The sequence below is a fragment of the Molossus molossus genome, unplaced genomic scaffold (genome assembly GCF_014108415.1).
Source record: "Molossus molossus isolate mMolMol1 unplaced genomic scaffold, mMolMol1.p scaffold_m16_p_7, whole genome shotgun sequence".
NCBI classification, from domain to species: domain Eukaryota; kingdom Metazoa; phylum Chordata; class Mammalia; order Chiroptera; family Molossidae; genus Molossus; species Molossus molossus.
The window spans coordinates 11,778,106-11,796,504 of NW_023425401.1; the positions used below are offsets into that span (position 1 = coordinate 11,778,106).

Sequence of the window (18,399 nt, forward strand, 5' to 3'; positions counted from 1 at the left end):
TGTGATGATCTATTTGCAACACAGACAAATATCGAATCATCAAGTTGTACATTCAAAACTAGTATCATGTTATATGTTGATTATATTTCAATTTAAAAATGGCCCCAAAACAAGTGTTTTCAGGGCTGTCCAACCCTGGCGGGAATTCTTTCTTTGGGCTAATTGAGGTGGAAGCAAAGAAGGGGAGAGGGAAGGGCCTGGGGGGATAGGAAGTGGGCACCCACTACACATCTGTCTCCCTTTTCTTTTTCTTCAAATCCTCCTGTCTCCGTCTTTTCTCTCTTTTTCTGGCAGGGAGATAGATCTCATTGGAAGAGACGGGGAGGAACCGGTGTGGTTGGTTAAGCAGTCTTCGCTGGGGGAACCGGAGTGAGCTAGGAAAAGGCATAGTCAGCCTGGCGAGTGTGGCTTAGCGCTGGAGCGTTGACTCATGGCACCAAGAAGAGGTCACTTTTTGATTCTTGGTCAGCCCAATCCCGAATGGGGGGCATGCAGGAGACAGCCAACTGATGCTCTCTTTCATCAATGTCTCTAGCTCTCTCCCTTTCCCTTTCTCTCTAAAATCAATAAAGGAAAAATGTTGGTTTTTTTAAGTAAAAGGCAAAGTTTTATAGACTGCTCTCGGGGTGGCCTGGGCTGACAGCTTGAGTCTCCCTTTGCTTGAGTCCTTACTTGTGTCCTGCCCCATGGTAGGGCTCGTCAGCATGTTTTCATTGGATCCTCACAGAAAGCCCAGGGCATCCGCGTTTTTGCATAAAAAGAAAGAGAGGCTCAGGGAGATGGAGTGACTTGCTAGAACGCCTTGTCAGGACTGCCAGCCCCTGTCTGTCCATCCTGGAAAGCCATGCTTTTCCTATCGTGCTGGCCGAGCAGGCAGGACCCTCTGGAAACTGCCTGTTGACATCTGTCCTGTGCCTTCACCATTGCCTCTGTTCCCAGGTGCCCCTGTTCCCATTCAGTGGATGCATTTCAAAGACAACAACAGCGATGATCCCTGCAAGCCAGCTTCTTTGCTCCAGGTTTTATATCCGTAGACACAACGTCATCCACCTTTCCTAGGTGACAACCTGGAGCACAGACAGGCCGAGTCTCTGCCTGTTAAAAGGGTCACAGAGCTGGTCAGTAGTAGCCCTGGGACCAGCAAAGAACAAAGGAAAAGGAACAGTGTGCATAGGCGAGTTTCCCTTTGGGGAGGCAGACCCCTTGGAAAAGAGGCACGTGGGGCCCCAGGCAGTGGGGTGCTACTGAAGGTTTAACAACCGACTGGGATCGGGCGGTGATTTGTAGAACAAATTCCCTGAGTGTAAATACTCTCGCTGTGGCTCATGGCCCCTGTCAGTGATGTCACTGAATGCCCACCTGGGAAGACGTTCGAACCATCAGCACACACAGCCTGAGGGCTCCGGTCCCCACTGGTGGCAGCTTTAGTCAGTGGCGTGTGTGAAGGATGGAGCTTCCTTACCTACTCCCGTCCCCTAAGCAGTCTCCAAAGTAGTATGTCTCAGACTTAAATGGCTTTTCTTGAATATTTTGGTTTCACTGGGGACACTTGCTTTGTCACCCCTAAGGACCTGTGCTCACTCAGACTTCCCCAGCATGCCCTGTTGCCTGATTTCTGTTCCTTCTCCGCTGCTTCCCTAATGCCTGCTTCCCCTTGCAGCTCCACCCGTGACTCACTCTCCAGTGAGGGGCGTGAGAGGCTGGGGGAGGGGCAAACCTTGACTGCCAGAGTTGAACCTGTTTCCCTTTACTAGCTGTGTGACCTCGGGCAAGTCAGTTAACCTGCCTGTGCTTCGGTTTTATCACCTGTAAGGTGGGGATAATCACTATACCTACCACCTAATGTCCAGTGGCCCTTATGTGTCAGCTCCTATTAGTATTGCTTCCTCCTGGGTGGACTTAGCTATTCAAGCGTTCCTTTTTCTCCCTCCCTGCCCCTGCCCCTTTTCTGCCAGAAGAAAGCCAAGACCTCTGCCTTCTGCGACTGTCCCTTTGTCCTAATGGACGCCGTCTGAGTAGCCACAGGGTCAGCCTCCATCTCACTGTCTCCCTTCCCCCTCCTCAGCCGCCCTGAGCCTCCCCGCGCCCCGCAGGCCCCCGTCCATGTTCCTCAGTGGAAGTGGCGGGCCTTAGGCTTTCGTGATAAGGGGTGTGGGCAGAACCCAGGCCCCCAAAGCAAAGGGCTTCTTAGCCCTGTTGTTTCTCTTGCAACCCTGTTTTGGGGTCAGCTGACTTCATTCTGCCCTGGCCCTCCGGGGGCCCACTGTGAACACCTCGGTGTACTTACCTTTCTAGAACGAAGCTGAGATGAGGTGATTTTCTTTTCTTCTTTTAATAAAAATCTTATCATTGCTTATAAATTATACTTGGGGACCAAAAACATGAATAAATAAATAAAATTCAAAGATGTCACTGTCCTTGGCTAAATTGTTGAATATGCGGACTTTTCTAGAACATGCTAGAATTTGCTAGCGTGAGGACCTCTCTGCCCACCCCCTCGTGGCCTTGCTGATCACCGTCCCAGACCTGGCCCTGGAGGAGCCGGGTGGAGAGGGCTGGCCCAGGATGAGGTCTCTAACCCTGGGTGCGTGTTTGCCTCCCAGGGAGACAGCTGAGCGTGGTGGCGCCTTTCCCCAGACAGCACGTGGAGAGCTACGCCGGCTTCCTCACCGTGAACAAGAGTTTCAACAGCAACCTCTTCTTCTGGTTCTTCCCGGCGATGGTAAGCCTGCGACAGCGCCCTCCCGCCACTGCACTCAGGGTCCGCCGGGCTGCCACTAAACTGCGGGTTGTTTTATTCTTACTTTTTTAGACTTTTTTCCTTCTAAAAATAAAGTGCCAGTGACTCTGAGTGGTGTTCCTGTTTATGTGCAGGAAACAAATGTTTGCAGGGAGGTCCAGCTTCCCAAGTCCGCTCAGCCCGGCGGAATATTAGTCCCATCACCTACTTCCTGCCTCCGTCTTCTTCCTATCTTTTTGTTGTTTTGTTCTAAAAATCCTTGGAGTAGTGGGGAGCCAGGGAGGATGAGGAGTGGGGAGACTCCTGAAGTTCAGAGGTAATGCATATGCAAGAACATGTAAATTGAGTTGACTACAGTCTACTATGGCTCTTTCTGTGGATTTTGCTGGGCCGGTTAATATTTCCCCACTCACTCCTTCATGCATCCAGTGCCCATTAATTGAACAGTACTCTGTGGAGTCACAGAAGAGAGGGAACTGAACCCATCTCCTCTGGGCCTTTGGGGAAGGGATGGGGTAGAGTGGTGATCTAGGATGGCTTCTTGGAGGAAGGGGCCACCGACCCTCTCGAGTCCATAATAGACACAGGTGGGTATACCCAGTACTTTGCCAGTTCTAATAAGCTTACTTCAAGGTCACATCATTCTTCAGCATGAACAAATAATTTTAGGCTTATGGATACTGCTGGGGGTATTGGTAGAGGTGCTGAGGTGCATGGGTGCATGACCAAATGTGATCCTGCCACAGGGTAATTTTCTATTTTTATTTCCAAACTGGATTTGCTTTAGAAGCCAGAGAAAACAATGCAAAAGCTGTCCCTACGGAGGATGGTATTGCTATTTGCATATGATTTGCATATGCAATGCTGCATAAATAATAACTGGGTAAATTGCTTCATCCAGGGTGGTTTTCAAATTAAATTGCTTCTGTTGGTACTGTTGGGTTTATTTTTTGGGGGCTTCTCATTTCTGCTTTCCCAGCCATGGCTTCTGACAATTCACCACGTTGTCTGGGTAGGGGAGGCATTTAGGACATGGTGAGGAATTCTAGATACTTTTCGGTTGGGCTCATAATAGTCTTCATGCTGTCAAGGACTCTGGAAAGCGTCTCCTGGACCCTAGAGAGGGTTCTTCTCCCCCCTCAGTGTTACTGTCGAGGGAGGCAGCTAAGGAGCCGGAGCACAACACTTCAGGAGGGACTCACTGTCAGGGTTGTGCAGTCCAGGCCTGGCACCTGGCTGTCCTCCAGATTCCTGCTGCTCCTTCCCATTGGTGGAGCCAAACCGGAACCCAGGAGGCAAGGGACTCTCCTCCATAGGGATCTGCCTTCCGGGGCGCAGAGCAGAGAATGGACCTTCAAGGCAATCAGGAAGACATCCAGATATCCAGCACATCTGTCTTACGGAGAATTGTTAGAAATTAAGCCCAGAAATCTGACCTAATCCTCGCAGGTGGACATTTTTTGTGTTCTTGGAAGTCTCTGAAACCCAACGCCTTTCGGAAACCACAGGACACAAGTGCATTTTCAATGTCACGTCTGTCAATATCGTCGCGTGTAGACGTTTAGTAGGAACCCCTTTGTATTTGTTTTGTGTTGCTGCTCTACAAATGATCACACGCGTTGTGGCTTAAGCAGCATGCACCCACTGGTTCCCAGTTCGGTGGGTCAGAAGTCTGACACAGGCCTCACTGGGCTGAAGTCGGGGTGTTAGCAGGGCCGCGGTGCTTCTGGAAGCTCCCAGGGAGGCTCTGTTTCCTTGCCTTTGGCAGTTTCTAGAAGCTGCCTGCATTCCTCGGCCTGCAGCATTTTTAAATCCTGCTTTGGGAGGTGGAGTCCTCACACGCATGGCTTTGGAGGCTCCGTAGTCATTTTTCCTTCTCTGACTCTTGTCCTTTGCCTCATTCCTCCGCCTCGAAGGACCCTGACGATTACACTGTGCCCACCGGGATAGTCCTGGACACTCTCCCTATCTGCAGGTTTGTTGACTAACAACCTTAATTCCATCTGCAACCGTACTTCTCCTTTGCCACGGGCCGAGCCTATGCACAGGTTTCGCACACTAGGATGTGGGTCTCTTTTTGGTGGCCAGTATTCTCTGCAAAATGAATACTTGTATGTTCTCTCTCAGTGATTCTCCCATATTATTGTATTTGAGAATTACCTCCAAATCCGCCCAGAGATTCTGACCTGAAATTGGGAGAATTAACAGGTAGGGCATGCTTGAGAATCCGTCGCTCCAGCCTAGGGACCACCGCCCTGTGCTCAGTGCTGCTGACCCCAAGGTGGCCCACACTTCTTTCTGCCGGAAGCACCTGGAGCAGGCAAACCCAGACGAAGGTGGCCTTGTCCCACGCACACGCCTGTGGGGACCAGCTTTCCTAATTCTGCTTGGTTTCCTCTAAGGCGGGCTGGGTCTCAGCCCCTACCCCACCCCCACCCACACCCACACCCCACCCCAGCCCAGGAAACCCGGTTCCTTACTTTCTCTTCTGCTTTGGTGGCTCTTTATGATACCAGTAAGTTCCTCAATGACTTCTGCGTGTGGAATCTTTTTAAATAATGACCCAGATTTGTGAAAACGGGAATTCATGGTGAGGGAAGTGATCCTTTGTTTTGAAAACAAAACAAAGACCCAGTCTTTTCTTCCTGAGGTTGCCTCTGAGCAGGTGAACAGCTTCGTCTATACTGCGGGTGATGCAGTGGACAGTAAAGCTGGTTACAAAATAGGCGTAGGTCCTGCACCCTCTCCTGGTTGCCAGACTGAGGTCTGAAACCCCCACCCCCTGCACTGCACAATGACTGAGCTGCTGGGATCCCCCCTTAATTAAATGAAGATCTATCTGTGCATCTCCTGACCAGATGGTTTTGGAGGGACCAGTAATGTAGCCCTAAACACATTCAAGGCGATCTCAGGAGACAAGAACACGAGGATGTCATACCGGGAGAAATGCTGAAGCCCAGAGTGTTCTCTGGGACATGATAGACTAAGCTTCAGGGAGAGATAAAAGGACAGTACCGCTGACAGCTGTCACCTCAAGGCGTCCAGAACAGATTGTTCCAAGACCTCCTTACCAGGGGCCCACCTGCAGAGCCAGGTCTCCGAGGCCCCAAAGCAACCATTCCTGCTGAGTCAGTTGGGTTATAAATTATGGAACCGGTCAGCTGGGGTGAAGGAGATAAAGCATGTGAGAAGGAGAAGCAGGGGTCGCCCAGGTGGGGGAAGAGTTTCTTTCATTTGGCAGAAATAGGAATCCATTGCCTGTCTCGGGGAAGCAGCTGACACTGTCATCAGGAGAAAAAGGACCCCTTAGAAGAACTGGAGGTAGAGAAAATAAGAGATCAGGAAGAATGCCACATTTGTAATATCCTCTGAGTATTTTGGGGGGCTGCTGTTTCTCAAATTAGTTTTGTTTTCCTGTTATTTCTGTGAGATTCCCTGTTATTGTGTACAAATCAGGACATAATGGATTCTAGAACTCGAAACTGGTGTGCGGTGGGGATGCAATCTGCAAGAGACATGAATCGGCATTTTGCATGGGATAAAAAGTATAATGAAGCCAATACAAATGTAACAATGAGAATAGTTATTGTTCACTGAACACTGACTCTATGCTAAACACTGCATTTTTAACATTTAGTCCTTACAATAACCACACGAGGAAGGAATTATTATCCTCTTATAGATGAAGAGGATTGCAGAGATTCAATAAGTAGGCTCCAAATGCCTAACAAGAAATTGCCAGAACTGGAATTTAAAACTAGATCAGGGACAGAGAAATCTTTGCCCTCGGTCGTCATGTGGTCCTGAGAAAACTAGTCGTGGAAGTCACTTGAGTTAGTCAAGCTGGTGTAAAATCTTGGCTTCGCTGCTTGGGGTGAATGTGACCTGGGCACATCTTCCTAACTTCTCTGAGCATGGATGTTTGTCGTTTCGTTTTGTTTTAAAATGAGAACCAGCGTATCTACTTGGCTATGGCTTTGAGACCAATGAGATAAGGTGGGAAAGCCCTTCGGTTGGTGCCTGATACATAGGAAGTAAAGTTGCTATTATTATTATTTCATGGTTATCATCAGCATGATCTCTATTAGTTTTCTTATTATAAACACAAAGACTGTGCAGACCTAAACCAGTCACAATTTAGGAGGTTAAAGAAGTCAGGAAGAAGGGGGCAATTCCAAAACCGAAGTAGCTGGATGCCAGGCAAGGATGGGGATTAATTGCTTACTGGGTAAGGAACTTACAAAGTGAAAAGGGATTTTCACATTTACGAGGATAAAGAAGCATGTTGATTATTATTTTTTATTTTTATTATTATTAAATTATTTGTTCTTTATTGATTTGAGAGAGAAAGGAAGGAAGAGGGAGAGATAGAAACATCGATGAGCGAGAACATCGATTGGCCTCCTCCTGCATGCCCCCCACTGCGGATCAGGCCCACAACCTGGGCATGTGTCCTGACAGGGAACTGAACTGGCGACCTCTTGGTGCATGGGTTGATGCTCAACCGCTGAGCCATACTGGCCAGGCTGATTATTATTTTTTTTAATGAATATTCTTAACATTGGAAAAGTATATCCAATATTTGACTCTTACAGGACTGTAGGTAATTTGTTGGCCACAATTAACTCAGACTTGCAGATTGTTTACCTCAAATGTCATGGAGCCAGAACCTGAGCTGCTTAGAGTCGGGCCTGGCTGCGTCACAAAGGCCCTACCTTGCTCCTCTCGCCAGAGGAATGGCTGGGGCTCCCGGAGTCCAAGTGTCTGGTGATGGAGAGAGGCCGGTATCATATCAGCGAGTCGGGAGGGCTGGGGTGGGGGAGGCATGGGGCACCCGGAGGCGTGCTGGAGGGACCCCTCTCAGGATCACGCGGGTGCTGACCTTACTCATCACACACCAGGGCAGTCAAGAGAGCAGGGATTAGGTTAACACAGTCCGCAAACCCACAATCCACAAATCCACAGTCCAGTGCAAGGGCCAGAGCAGAAAGCGTTCTCTGTGCGGGAGGCCCCGAGAGCACCTGGGAGCCAGCAGGACAGCGTCGGTGGGCGGAGACCTGGACTCAGGCTCCGTTCGGCTCAGCCTGTGCTAGGCCCACTCTCCCCTCTGGGCGGCGCACGTTCTTCAGTAACAGTCGAGGTGGTGGAGTACTCCCAGGAGGCGGCATCTCCTCAGAGCTACCTGGGGACCTTCACAGATAAGGACAGATTCCCCAGCTCGGTCCAGCCCCCCAGCAGATTCTGGTCCAGTAGGTCTGGAGAGGGCCCAGGGACAGATATTTCTAACAAGCACCTCAGTGACCCAGTGCAGCTCGTCAGGGGGCTTGAGTCTGAGAAGAGAGAACTGGAGGCCAGGACCCCGGGATTCTAGTTGTGGGTCTGCAGTCACTGGCTGCACCACTTAGGACACAACATTTATTCTCCCGGGGCCTCCGTTTTCTCTTCCAGAAACAACGATGTTACACCTAGTTGATTTCTAAGGTCCTTCCCACTCTTACATTCTGTGGTTCACAGTGTCAGTGGGCTTGCCTGAAAGACATGCCTAAATGTGCAACCGAAGGTATAGAAACATGCAAGAAGTCCAAGCCAGGGTCTCGGTTGAGAGAATGAGCCCGTGGATTTGTGGCCTCTGTGGCAACTAGCCTCCGGGACAGTCACCAGTGATCTTCCTTTCTGGGTCTGGGTGTCCCTCTCTCGTCCCCTTCTATATTGAATCCAGGTTGGCCTTTGTGACCAATATATTATAGCAGAAACGATGGCGTGTGACTTCCAAGGCTTATGCAGGACAGAGCTGCTTCGCCTTGGTCTCTTGGACCACTCACTTTGAGGGATGACAGATGCTACCACAACCATATGGACAAACCCACATGGAGAGGACGTGAGGTTGTCACCAACCTTGGACAAGTTCTAGCCCAAGCCAAGCCTTCGACGACTGCAGCCCTGGCTGATACCTTGAATGCAACCTCATGGGAGACCCTAAGCCCGAACTGTGCGGCCAGATACACCTGAATTCCTGGCCCACAGGAAACAGCAGAGATAATACGTGATGATCACCTTAACCCACTCCGGTTGGAGACATGTTCCGCGTTAGATAACTAATGCAGCCTCTCATCATGCACTTTTGGGCTCTGACTGGGACATCTTGGGACAACTAGACCTCCGGGAATGGTGACTGCCAGTTGTTTGTTGTTGTTGGCTTTTGTTTTGCTTTTCCACCTCTCAGCTTCCATTCTACTCCCTGTTCTGTGACAGTAGAGCTGTCAGTGGTTTCTTAGGCGGTGGACAGACACGCGGCTTTGTCAGCAGGGGGTGCTGGAGGGACACTGCAGGAGGAAGTTGGCGTCTCTTCCTGTTCCCTTGTCCTCTGTTTTGCCTTCTCTTCACCTTGCTGCCTAGTTGGTTGGCAGTATGTGTGTGGGGACATTCGGTGACACTGCCTGAGCTGGGTACCCAGACCATGAAGACCCTCAGCAAGCATGTAGTCCTGACTTTGTCCCAGGGATGACCACCTGGCTGGGCCGTCTCTACACGGACACCATGCATCTCAGGCCTTGCCGGTGAGCGGGCTTCCCACAGCCCCACTGTCCCCGCACTCCTGGCACCAGCCTGCACCCTGAGGGTTTCCACAGCCCTCCCCACGGATACCACGTCCTCCTGGTTGCGTGTCACTCTTCCAGCAAGTCACTTCCCAATATTCTGACTTCCTTTGCACCCCACCCTGCCAGCCACGGCCTCTGGAGGCCTTTCCTGTTTGTCCAGGGACTGCTGGTCAGCTTGGGGCCCGGTCCCCCGGGGAACTCCGCAGCCGCCCCGTGGGCGCAACCACACCTTCTCCAGTGAGGTCCGGAGGGCCCCATTCCCACCTAGGAGTTTGTCCACCCATGAGTACTCTCCCCAGCCCAGGGTATCCTTTAGAGTCTCTTTCCATATTTATGTTTATTCTCTCATTGTCATGAATACCTTTTACGTTAAAACGTTCCTGTTCCCCAGCATTTGCCTAACACTGAGGATGTAGCTCCCCACACTTGCTCGTGGCTGATGGAGGCCAGAGCAAACACTGCAAATTGTAACAGATGCAGGTTAGTGTTTCCAGCTAATAATAATAATAATAATAATAATAATAATAATAATAGTTTTTATTTAAAAAAATAAATCTTTTTAAATTAAAAGTACTGGCCCTGGCCAGTTTGGCTCAGCAGTTGGAGCGTCGGCCTGCGGTCCGAAGAGACCCAGGTTCGGTTCCCGCTAAGGGCATGTACCTTGGTTGCAGTTTGTCCCCGGCCCTGTTTGGGTCGTGTGGGTGGCAACCACTCGATGTGTCCCTTTCACGTCGACGTTGCTCTCTCTCTCTCTCTCTCTCTCTCTCTCTCTCTCTCTCCTTCCCATTCTATCTGAACAAAATATCTAAAAGAATGTCCTCGGGTGAGGATTTAAAAAAAAAGAAAAGTACTGTGTGGTTTCTAGCTTCTGACTGAATCCAAGGAGCCAGCCACCGCATTCTAAATGCCTCTCTCCTGCCTGGAGACCCCAAGGGCAAATTCTGCTGTCTGGCCTTAGGAACCAGACACTAAAACCAGGAGCCGGGGCAGCCGGTCTTTCTGTCTCAGCCGTATTCTGTCCAGGGTCACAGGGTCACCCGTGTGTGCTTCCTTCTTCTCTCTCAGGAGATCAACATGCTTTGCTTCTGCAGGCTTTTGGCGGAGGATGGTTGCCCTGCAGTTTCCAAGTCTACCTGCCTCAGTCAACAAGAGTCACTAGCACTCCTCCTAGGCACAGGGTGATTGGCTCAGTTTGGGTCAGGTGTTCTTTCTTGGTCCAATCAGCTAAGGCTGAGGGTGCTGGGTTGTGTGACATAACATGGACAATGGGCCCTTTGCATTGGTGAATGGAGAGTCAGTCTTGAGAGAGAGGTGTGGGCTGGACACATCTCACAAAGCATGTCTTAACCATAAATGGCTACCGATCCAATAGCCACACAGCAAAGCTTTGGCAGTCATGGGCATTGGTCTTCTTCAAGCTTTCCCTGTCTGTCTGTCTTACGTTTGCTCTGTCCGTAGGGCATCCGGGATCTGGAAGAATAGAAGGTAGGTGAGACAAAACAGGAAGAAAGTAGCTAAAAATGATCAATTCTAGATGATTCCATTCATAGATAGAGTTGAACTTTGCAGAAACCTTTGTGTGCCTAATTCCCTTTGAAAGCCTAACACAGAGAAGAAAGTAACTAACTCTTCCAGCCATTTCTTTCTCCGCATCAAGCAGGGAAATTCAGGCCTTTTCTCCACCCCTCGCCCTCCTCCGCACACACACATCATTCCTTCTGAAGTCCAACTTTCTGACAAGAGGCTCACCCATAAACAAAGAAGCCAAACTACGCCATGAAGGACTGAGAGCCAGTAGAACGATTGGGCTGGAGAAGGTGGGGGGAGCTTTAGGGGGTGTGAGCTGGCTCAAATAAACGGGGCAATTCAAAGCTTGGTGAGAGTCAGTGGAAACTTGAGTGATGTAAGGAGGCTCAAAACAGAAACAAAATTGAAAAAGTAATTTTTCATAAGATGCTACAGTGGCAACAATCACAGTAAAGGAAGATTTTTGTGAGTGGTCAATACCAACCATGATAAGTTAAAGTCCTCTGAAAAGCACAGAATGGCTTAAGCAAGCAGATAGTATACGTTGGCAGTGTGTGTGTAGAATTAAAATGTCATTAGGTACCTAGTTAATGATTCTGGTCACAAAACCAATTACTTTAAATAAAAAGCTCTGCTTTGATGAACACCGTTAGGGTAGCAGCTGAAGTATCAACGGAACTGGAATCTCAAAATGGGAGTCCATTCAAACATACTTGGGGGAATTTCAAGACATTTGCTTGAGGTTCTAATGACTTCAATTAAGAGAGAACACGTTACTTAAACCAAGCAAATGATCAGCCTCTGCATCTAGAAGTGTGAAGGGAGCCTTAATTAATTTACTAATTGTACTTCTCATATTAAGCGGTACCATTGATTTAGGTCTGTTAGTGGTTTAGTTGCTGTTTTCTCTTATAAAATGTAATGTTCCTCATTGGGGGTGGCTACAGTATGTACCCAGCCCTGGGCGGTGGCAAAAAATGTCACCCTAATACTTGTCAAGATAACCTATGATTCCCTAGTCACTCCAATGAGTCGTCTATGTAAAATACAGCACGGTGCCTAAAACTGACAAGTCTTTAGCCCCCTCCCCCCACCCCAGTGTATGAACTTACTGCCTCAGTGATATGTGTAAGGCCCGAATAGAAGGTTATCTCTACCAGGTTATGTAGGAAGGCCTGGGGGGATGGAACAGAAGACAGGTATGGTTTGACGGTGCACAGGGTGGAAAGGAAGACTCAGAGCATCACGGGGTGCTATCCATAGAGGGCAGGTCCATGTGGGGAGCAGCGGGGCAGGAGGGTCAGTACTGGTCCAGTCCCACTAAGCTCACTTAGAGGCAAGGAGAAAGGAAGAAGCGGGGGTTTTTACGAATCTCTTCATACACAGAATGTTAATTAAACCAAATAAATGAGTTTCACTTTCTTTGATGACAGTTTATTAAGACATAGGGTAAATTTTCCACCATCATCGTGAAAAGATAATAGAATGTACTAACGTGAGAAATTGTAAAATTTCCTCGATGGAGATTCTTACACACACACACACACACACACACACACACACTCAGAATAGATAACCTGCCTCTGGAGCTGGAACAAAACCTGAAGGAGTGTCCAAGTTCAAGAATTAGCCACCAGGGGTCACCCAAAGAATTGAAAAGGGCTTCTGAGGCAAAGCCAGTTTCTTGTTCACCGACAAAAAGCAATGGTTTGTGGGACCTGCGTGCCCACACACTACTGTTACTAAAGAGATTTCTCACTTAAATATTTAGGATTCCTTTTATATTTATAATTTCTTTTAATCACCAGTACTTGCTACAAGACTCTGACCTGTATGTCCTTAATAGCTATTTTATTTTTAATTAAATATATAAATGCTTACCGGTGGGGGATTCCTTACCTTTCAGGTTTCAGTTCAAATGCTAAGCTATCACCAGAGCCCTTCTTTAAGTATTCAATTACATCTGTACTTCCCACCTCACCAGAAAACAGTAATCAGATCTAATGTTTAAATAAATGTGCCAGGCACTGTTTTAAGTGCTGTACATATATTCACTCTTTGAATTTGCACAACAGCCATATAAGATAAACATTCTTCATCTTCTTATTTTTAAGCAGAGGACACTGAGACACAGAGAAGTTAAGTAACTTGCTCAAGGACACACGGCTATAAAATAGTATATTTGGAATTCAAACTGTTGCCAGTGGGGAAAGGTTCTCATCCTCGCCAGTTGCTTGCAGGAGTGGATTTCTGCAATATCCCCCCCGAAAAAAAGAATTTTCTGAGACTCGTATGGGAGAATGAGTGAGTTTTATTTCTGTGGAATTACATCCCTAAGTTTCCAAGTCCCATTTCCCTTTATCTAGTCATAGGAAAATTATAGCTGGGGCTTTAGCAGAGCTAAAATCAGAGCCAGTGTCCAGATTTTTCTTTCCATGTTGGAGCCGGTTTAGTCCAGCATCAGGTTAGCTTAGTTTGTGTTTCCCACTGCAGTCCATCAGCCCGTTGCATATGGGGTCCATAGGGCCACATGGCTCTGGAGGAAACATGGGTGAATACAAGGAAGCAGGACAACAGAGCCCCATGAGCCTAGAGTAATGAGCAACAAGAGTCACATGAGCCAAGCGTAACAAGAGAGCCTGGAGTCACAAGAGAGTGAACTTGTTTGTTTAGGGGATTATGTATTTCTAAATTTTCACATGCTTGCAGTGGCTCTGACTACTCTGGCCCATGATCTCTGTCCCCAGGTTTGATTGACAGCAAGCATGTTCCAGTATCACCCCAACTTCACTGCACATGCATTTGTCTCCCTTTGTTAGGCCCCTTCCCCCTGTGTTTTGCAGGGAATGGGCTTGTGGTTCCCCGGGGAGTACAAAGTTGCAGCTTCCTGGTGAAGCTGCCTGAATGACATGCCTATAATGTCTGATTTCCCCTTTTGCTCCTTTCCTATTATTAATAACTAATTAAAACAGTGTCAAAACGGTGTCACTCTGGTGCCAAAATCCACGCTCTTAATCATTCTGATCTGGCCTGTCTGTGAGTAGGAGCTGGTTTCCATCCCTATCTCTAGAACAATGCCTATGAGTAGTCTGTGTTATACATTTAGTGAGTTAATACATTGTGGCAAATTTGGAGTATCATAATCTTTAGCCAAATAATGACATGTGCTGACATGAAGAAATTTTCACAGCATTTTCTTAAGTGAATACAGTAAATACAGAGTATTATTTATAGCCTGATCCTATTTTTTGGGGGAACAAAACCTATTTATGTATATAGTATACATAATATCTAATATATATATGCATAGAGAAAAATCTGGAAGATTAAACATTCTCAGAATCATCTTCCAGGGACAGGATTGGTGTGGCAAGGGCAGTCTTTTTATACCCTATTTGGAAAAAAAAAAATTGTTAAGTATAAGTACTTTTTTTGTGATAAAGTTTTAAGTAAAAAATTTCTAACTTTGACAAAAATCAATGCCCTATTTCTCTTTCTTCATACGCTCTTGAATTATAGCTTTGAAACAATAAATACTTAAAAAGTCGTAAATTTTGTAAAAACTGTAAATGAATTAAAGCAGGTTTTTTGTTTTGTTTTGTTTTGTTTTTACTTCATTTGATCCTAAGCGTTGCAATGTAGGTTTGTTAAGGATATTTTCATTTACTTTTATTCTTTCCTAAGTGATGTACTAAATATATCATCTTAGAATTATCACATAATAACTTTATGCCATTCTTATAGACAGTATTTTTATATGTCATTACATTACAATGTCATATCATATTAAGAAAGTCTGCATACTGTGACTTTTAGCATTGCACATGCAAACTTTTCTTTTCCAGCATCTGACTTTTGCATTTCAGTCTGGATAAGGGCAGCATTAGTTCATGGGTCGGTTGGCCCATCAAGGAAGAAAGGTGCGCATGGAGTTTTCTTTAAAAATGGGCTTGTTCAAGGGTTGTTGAGCTCATTCACCTCCTTCAGGAAAGTACATTTGAGGAGCAGGGTCAGCTGAGGTGAGAGGTGTCCCTGCAGACCTCGGAGTATTTAAGCATTCCAAGAATGCAGTGTCTGGCCTTCAAAGTTACATAATAATGATGTTTGGCACTGAGGTGTTCGACTTGACTTTGTAGTGCGGCCTCTCAGGGTCAGGCTGTTTTTCTGAGAGCTGGGAGCTCCCTCATTGTACCAGGTCACAGGAAGGGACATGAAAGCCGGGGGAGGACAGGGTGGAGACCAGAGTGCCCAGGGCATCTAAGAGGGCAAACCCTCCCGTTGCCCTCCCAGATTCCCAGCCCTGCCTACACATAGAACCACCTGGGAGCTTTGAAAAAGACTGATGTCTGCTCACCCCAGACCGATTGATTTGGAAGCTCTGGATTTGGTCTAGGCAGTAGCGTGTTTGTTTTGTTTTTGTTTGAAAAGCTCTCCAAGTTACTTTAGTGGACAGTCACAGTTGAGAGCCACAGGCTCCCACGTTGCCCACTCTGGGTTCTAGAAGCTCATGTGCCCGTTGAGAAGTAAGGAAGTGCGTGTGTTGGGGTGCAGGTGCTGGATGTCCACTGCATGGGTAGAAACACTGGATTTCATTTCCTGGGGGCTAGAACTAATTCCACCCAGATTCCATTGTTTCTCCCCCTCTGACATCCTTCTACTGCTGAGTGACTACACATGGAAGGTGGTCCTGGGCCTGGGATTGAAGAGCAAGTTAGAGGATCCGAGAAGAGATACAAATCACTTATTCGAACAAAATGCATGCCGTTGGAGCTGGTTATATTTATGCAGCACAGAAGAGTTTAGAGTAGCATGTCAGGATGCGTTTTGCATCAGGCCCTCGGGAGAGCCTGCAAGATGGATGGATGGGCAGACCGAGGGCCAGGACCCCACAGCTATGTGGCCAAGGAGAAGCAGAACCCGCCTGGCTCCCAAGTCCAGGGCTCACTCCGCTTCCTCACAGCAGCTTTAAAAGGCTGTCTTTGACTTTCCTTTTTCCTGCTTCAACTTCCATGACAACTCCCCAGTTCCCTTGAATTCTTTGTGGACATCTGCCACACTTGAGGCGGAGGACTGACTAGTAAAAAACTGACTAGGGAAGATGTAGGCCAAAGGAGCTAGAAGAAGCACCAAATCACCGCCTTGTGGAGCTGATTTACCTTAACACCACCTATGAATCCCTAGTATTTACCTGTTATAGCAATAGCTAACATCCGCAGAACCCATGCTGTATTCCACTCACGCGGATTAATGTATTGAGTCCTCCTAACAACCACGTAGCCTAGGGACTATGATTGATCCCCATTTCACAGGTGGGGAAACTGAGGTTCAGAGAGCCCATAGTCGCACAACTAAGAGGAGAGGAGAGGAGAGTCCAGACCTGAGTCCAGGTTAAAGCAAGAGCTCGCAGAGTTATCCATGACGCTGTGCTGACTCTTGGAACTCAGCTTGCTGGTCTAGTTCCCAGGCTGACTCTGGGCTCCTGCCTTTTCTCTCTCTTTCCTTAGTTATAATAATCATTTACGTTGATTGTGCTTTTATTATGCATTAGGTGTTGTTCCAAGAGCTTTACAAATAGTATCCCATTTAAATCCTTAATGCTGGACAGTGGGCCCCAGAGGTAGCCCGTCACAGGGAGGCTGTTCTTACCACCGCCTCTCCTTCAGCAAAGCCTCCTTAGTCCCAAAGCTGCTAAAGGACTCTAGGTCCGACTTCTCGTGGCCGAAGAAGAGAAATCCCTTTAGCCCCACTGTCCCTGCAGGATCTAACCCTGAGGACAGGGGGCTAGAGGGGTTTCTTCCTCCAGGTTCTTGGCCAGGCCTCCCAGATCACCTCCTCCTGCGTCTGTCTTGCCTTCTGCCCACACCCTTCTCACATCATCCAGGTAGATGGAGCCAATCCCCTCAGACCTGCTAATGAGAAGCCGAGCTGTCTCTATGGCTGGGCTAAGTAAGGGGATGCAGCATTTTATTCCGGGCTGAGGCAACAGGGTCCTTGCTTGCCAAGCTCGGGGACGGAAGACAAACGCGCCATGTCCTCACAGGAGGACTCCCTGTCATGTCCCGATCTGAGCCCCATGGAGGCTCTTCCAGACTTCTCTGCGGGAGTCGCCGTGGTGCAGGCAGCCTCTGTACCCACTGCGCTGGCACCCAGTTCCTTTCTCTTGAGGATTTGCCCGGTGTTCCCTTTTGTCTTCAGCACTGTCCCCTGGCTCTTGTGTGGCCGGACCCTCCTCTGCCTTCAGGTCTGAGCTCAACTCTCAGATCTCATTGAGTCCTTTCCTGACCAAGGTTTCTAAAGGAAGCCCTTCTTTCTCAGCCCCTAGTCACTCTCTTAATATCACCCTCATTTCCTTTTCACACTCTTACTCCGTCACGTGTATTTATTTACTTACTCATTGCCCATATTCTCCATGGAAAGGTAAGCTCGAAGAGGGTGAGTTTTCCTCTTCGCTCAGTCCTCTCTGTACCCTCCGCATGGTGCCCGGCCCCCTGGAGGTGCCCGGGGATGCATGCTGAATGAGAGAGTTAGAGCCCGTCGCTGGGAGTGAGGACGACACTACTGCAGCATCCCGACCCCGCCGAGGACCGCTTCTTACTTATGTCTCCCCATCTCCTACCTACCTCCGAACATCGCTTAGGACTTTGTTACTGTTGTTCGCATGGGCTAAAGGACTCGCGGCCCGTCCACTGCTCCTCGGTTCCCAGGGCTGAATGAAGTTGCCATTGTCCCGCATGGAGGTGCGGACACCTCCTGAGTGAACCCTGTCGGCAAGGCACTCTGGGCTCTCGGTGAAGGGGGCGAACTGTCACCGAGGACGGTGGATTCCTTGTGCCTCTTTGGGAATATGTTGATCAAATGGAAGAGTCCCTTGACATTTTAATCAGCTAGAAAATGACAACTGTGCCCTAGGCAGTGTGCTGGGTGTCCAGGGACAGACAAAGGCAGAGCTGCTGAATTCAACAGCGTTTCTGACTGTGGTGAGAAAACACAGTGGCGCAAGACAGGCCCCGGGATATGAGGCAAAAACGAATTCCAAGCTGCAAAAGACGAGGGGTGCTCTGCTGGGGTGGAGGGGTCCCTGCGGTCTGGGACCCTGCAGTCCGGGAGGTCTGCAGGAGGGGTGTCCAAGGCAGGGAGAGACGCAGGACTAGCGCTCTGTGTGGTCACTGGCCTCTCTGTCCCTCCAGGCAGATACGGCGAACGCCCCCGTGGTTCTCTGGCTGCAGGGCGGCCCGGGAGGCTCATCCATGTTTGGACTCTTTGTGGAACACGGACCTTATTTCATCACAAAGAACCTGACCAGTAAGTATTGCTTGGACTCTGTTTTCCTATGGAGAATGCTTCATCGGAACCTTCTATCCGCTCCAGAAATCGAGTGTATGTCGAAGCGCGAGGACGCGCTTAGCAGTTCCCGATTATGAAAACAGCCTTCTGGCAGCGTCTGCCCAAGAAGGAGGCGCCACCAGGGTGAGCGGCCCCGCTGGGCTGCTTTCTCCCTTGAAATTTGGGTGAAAGGTTCTAAGCTGTTTTCTT

General features: G+C 48.5%; 1 protein-coding gene across 2 annotated transcripts in view; it reads left to right on the forward strand.

Moving 5' to 3' along the window:
* CPVL (carboxypeptidase vitellogenic like) overlaps nucleotides 1–18,399 on the forward strand; it is a 108,391-nt gene that overhangs the window by 22,031 nt on the left and 67,961 nt on the right. For both annotated transcript variants that reach the window (XM_036246895.1, XM_036246894.1), the window contains exons 3-4: nucleotides 2,604–2,722; nucleotides 18,054–18,168. In XM_036246895.1, coding sequence (XP_036102788.1) covers nucleotides 2,604–2,722; nucleotides 18,054–18,168 — 234 coding nt within the window. The remainder of the gene's footprint in view (nucleotides 1–2,603; nucleotides 2,723–18,053; nucleotides 18,169–18,399) is intronic.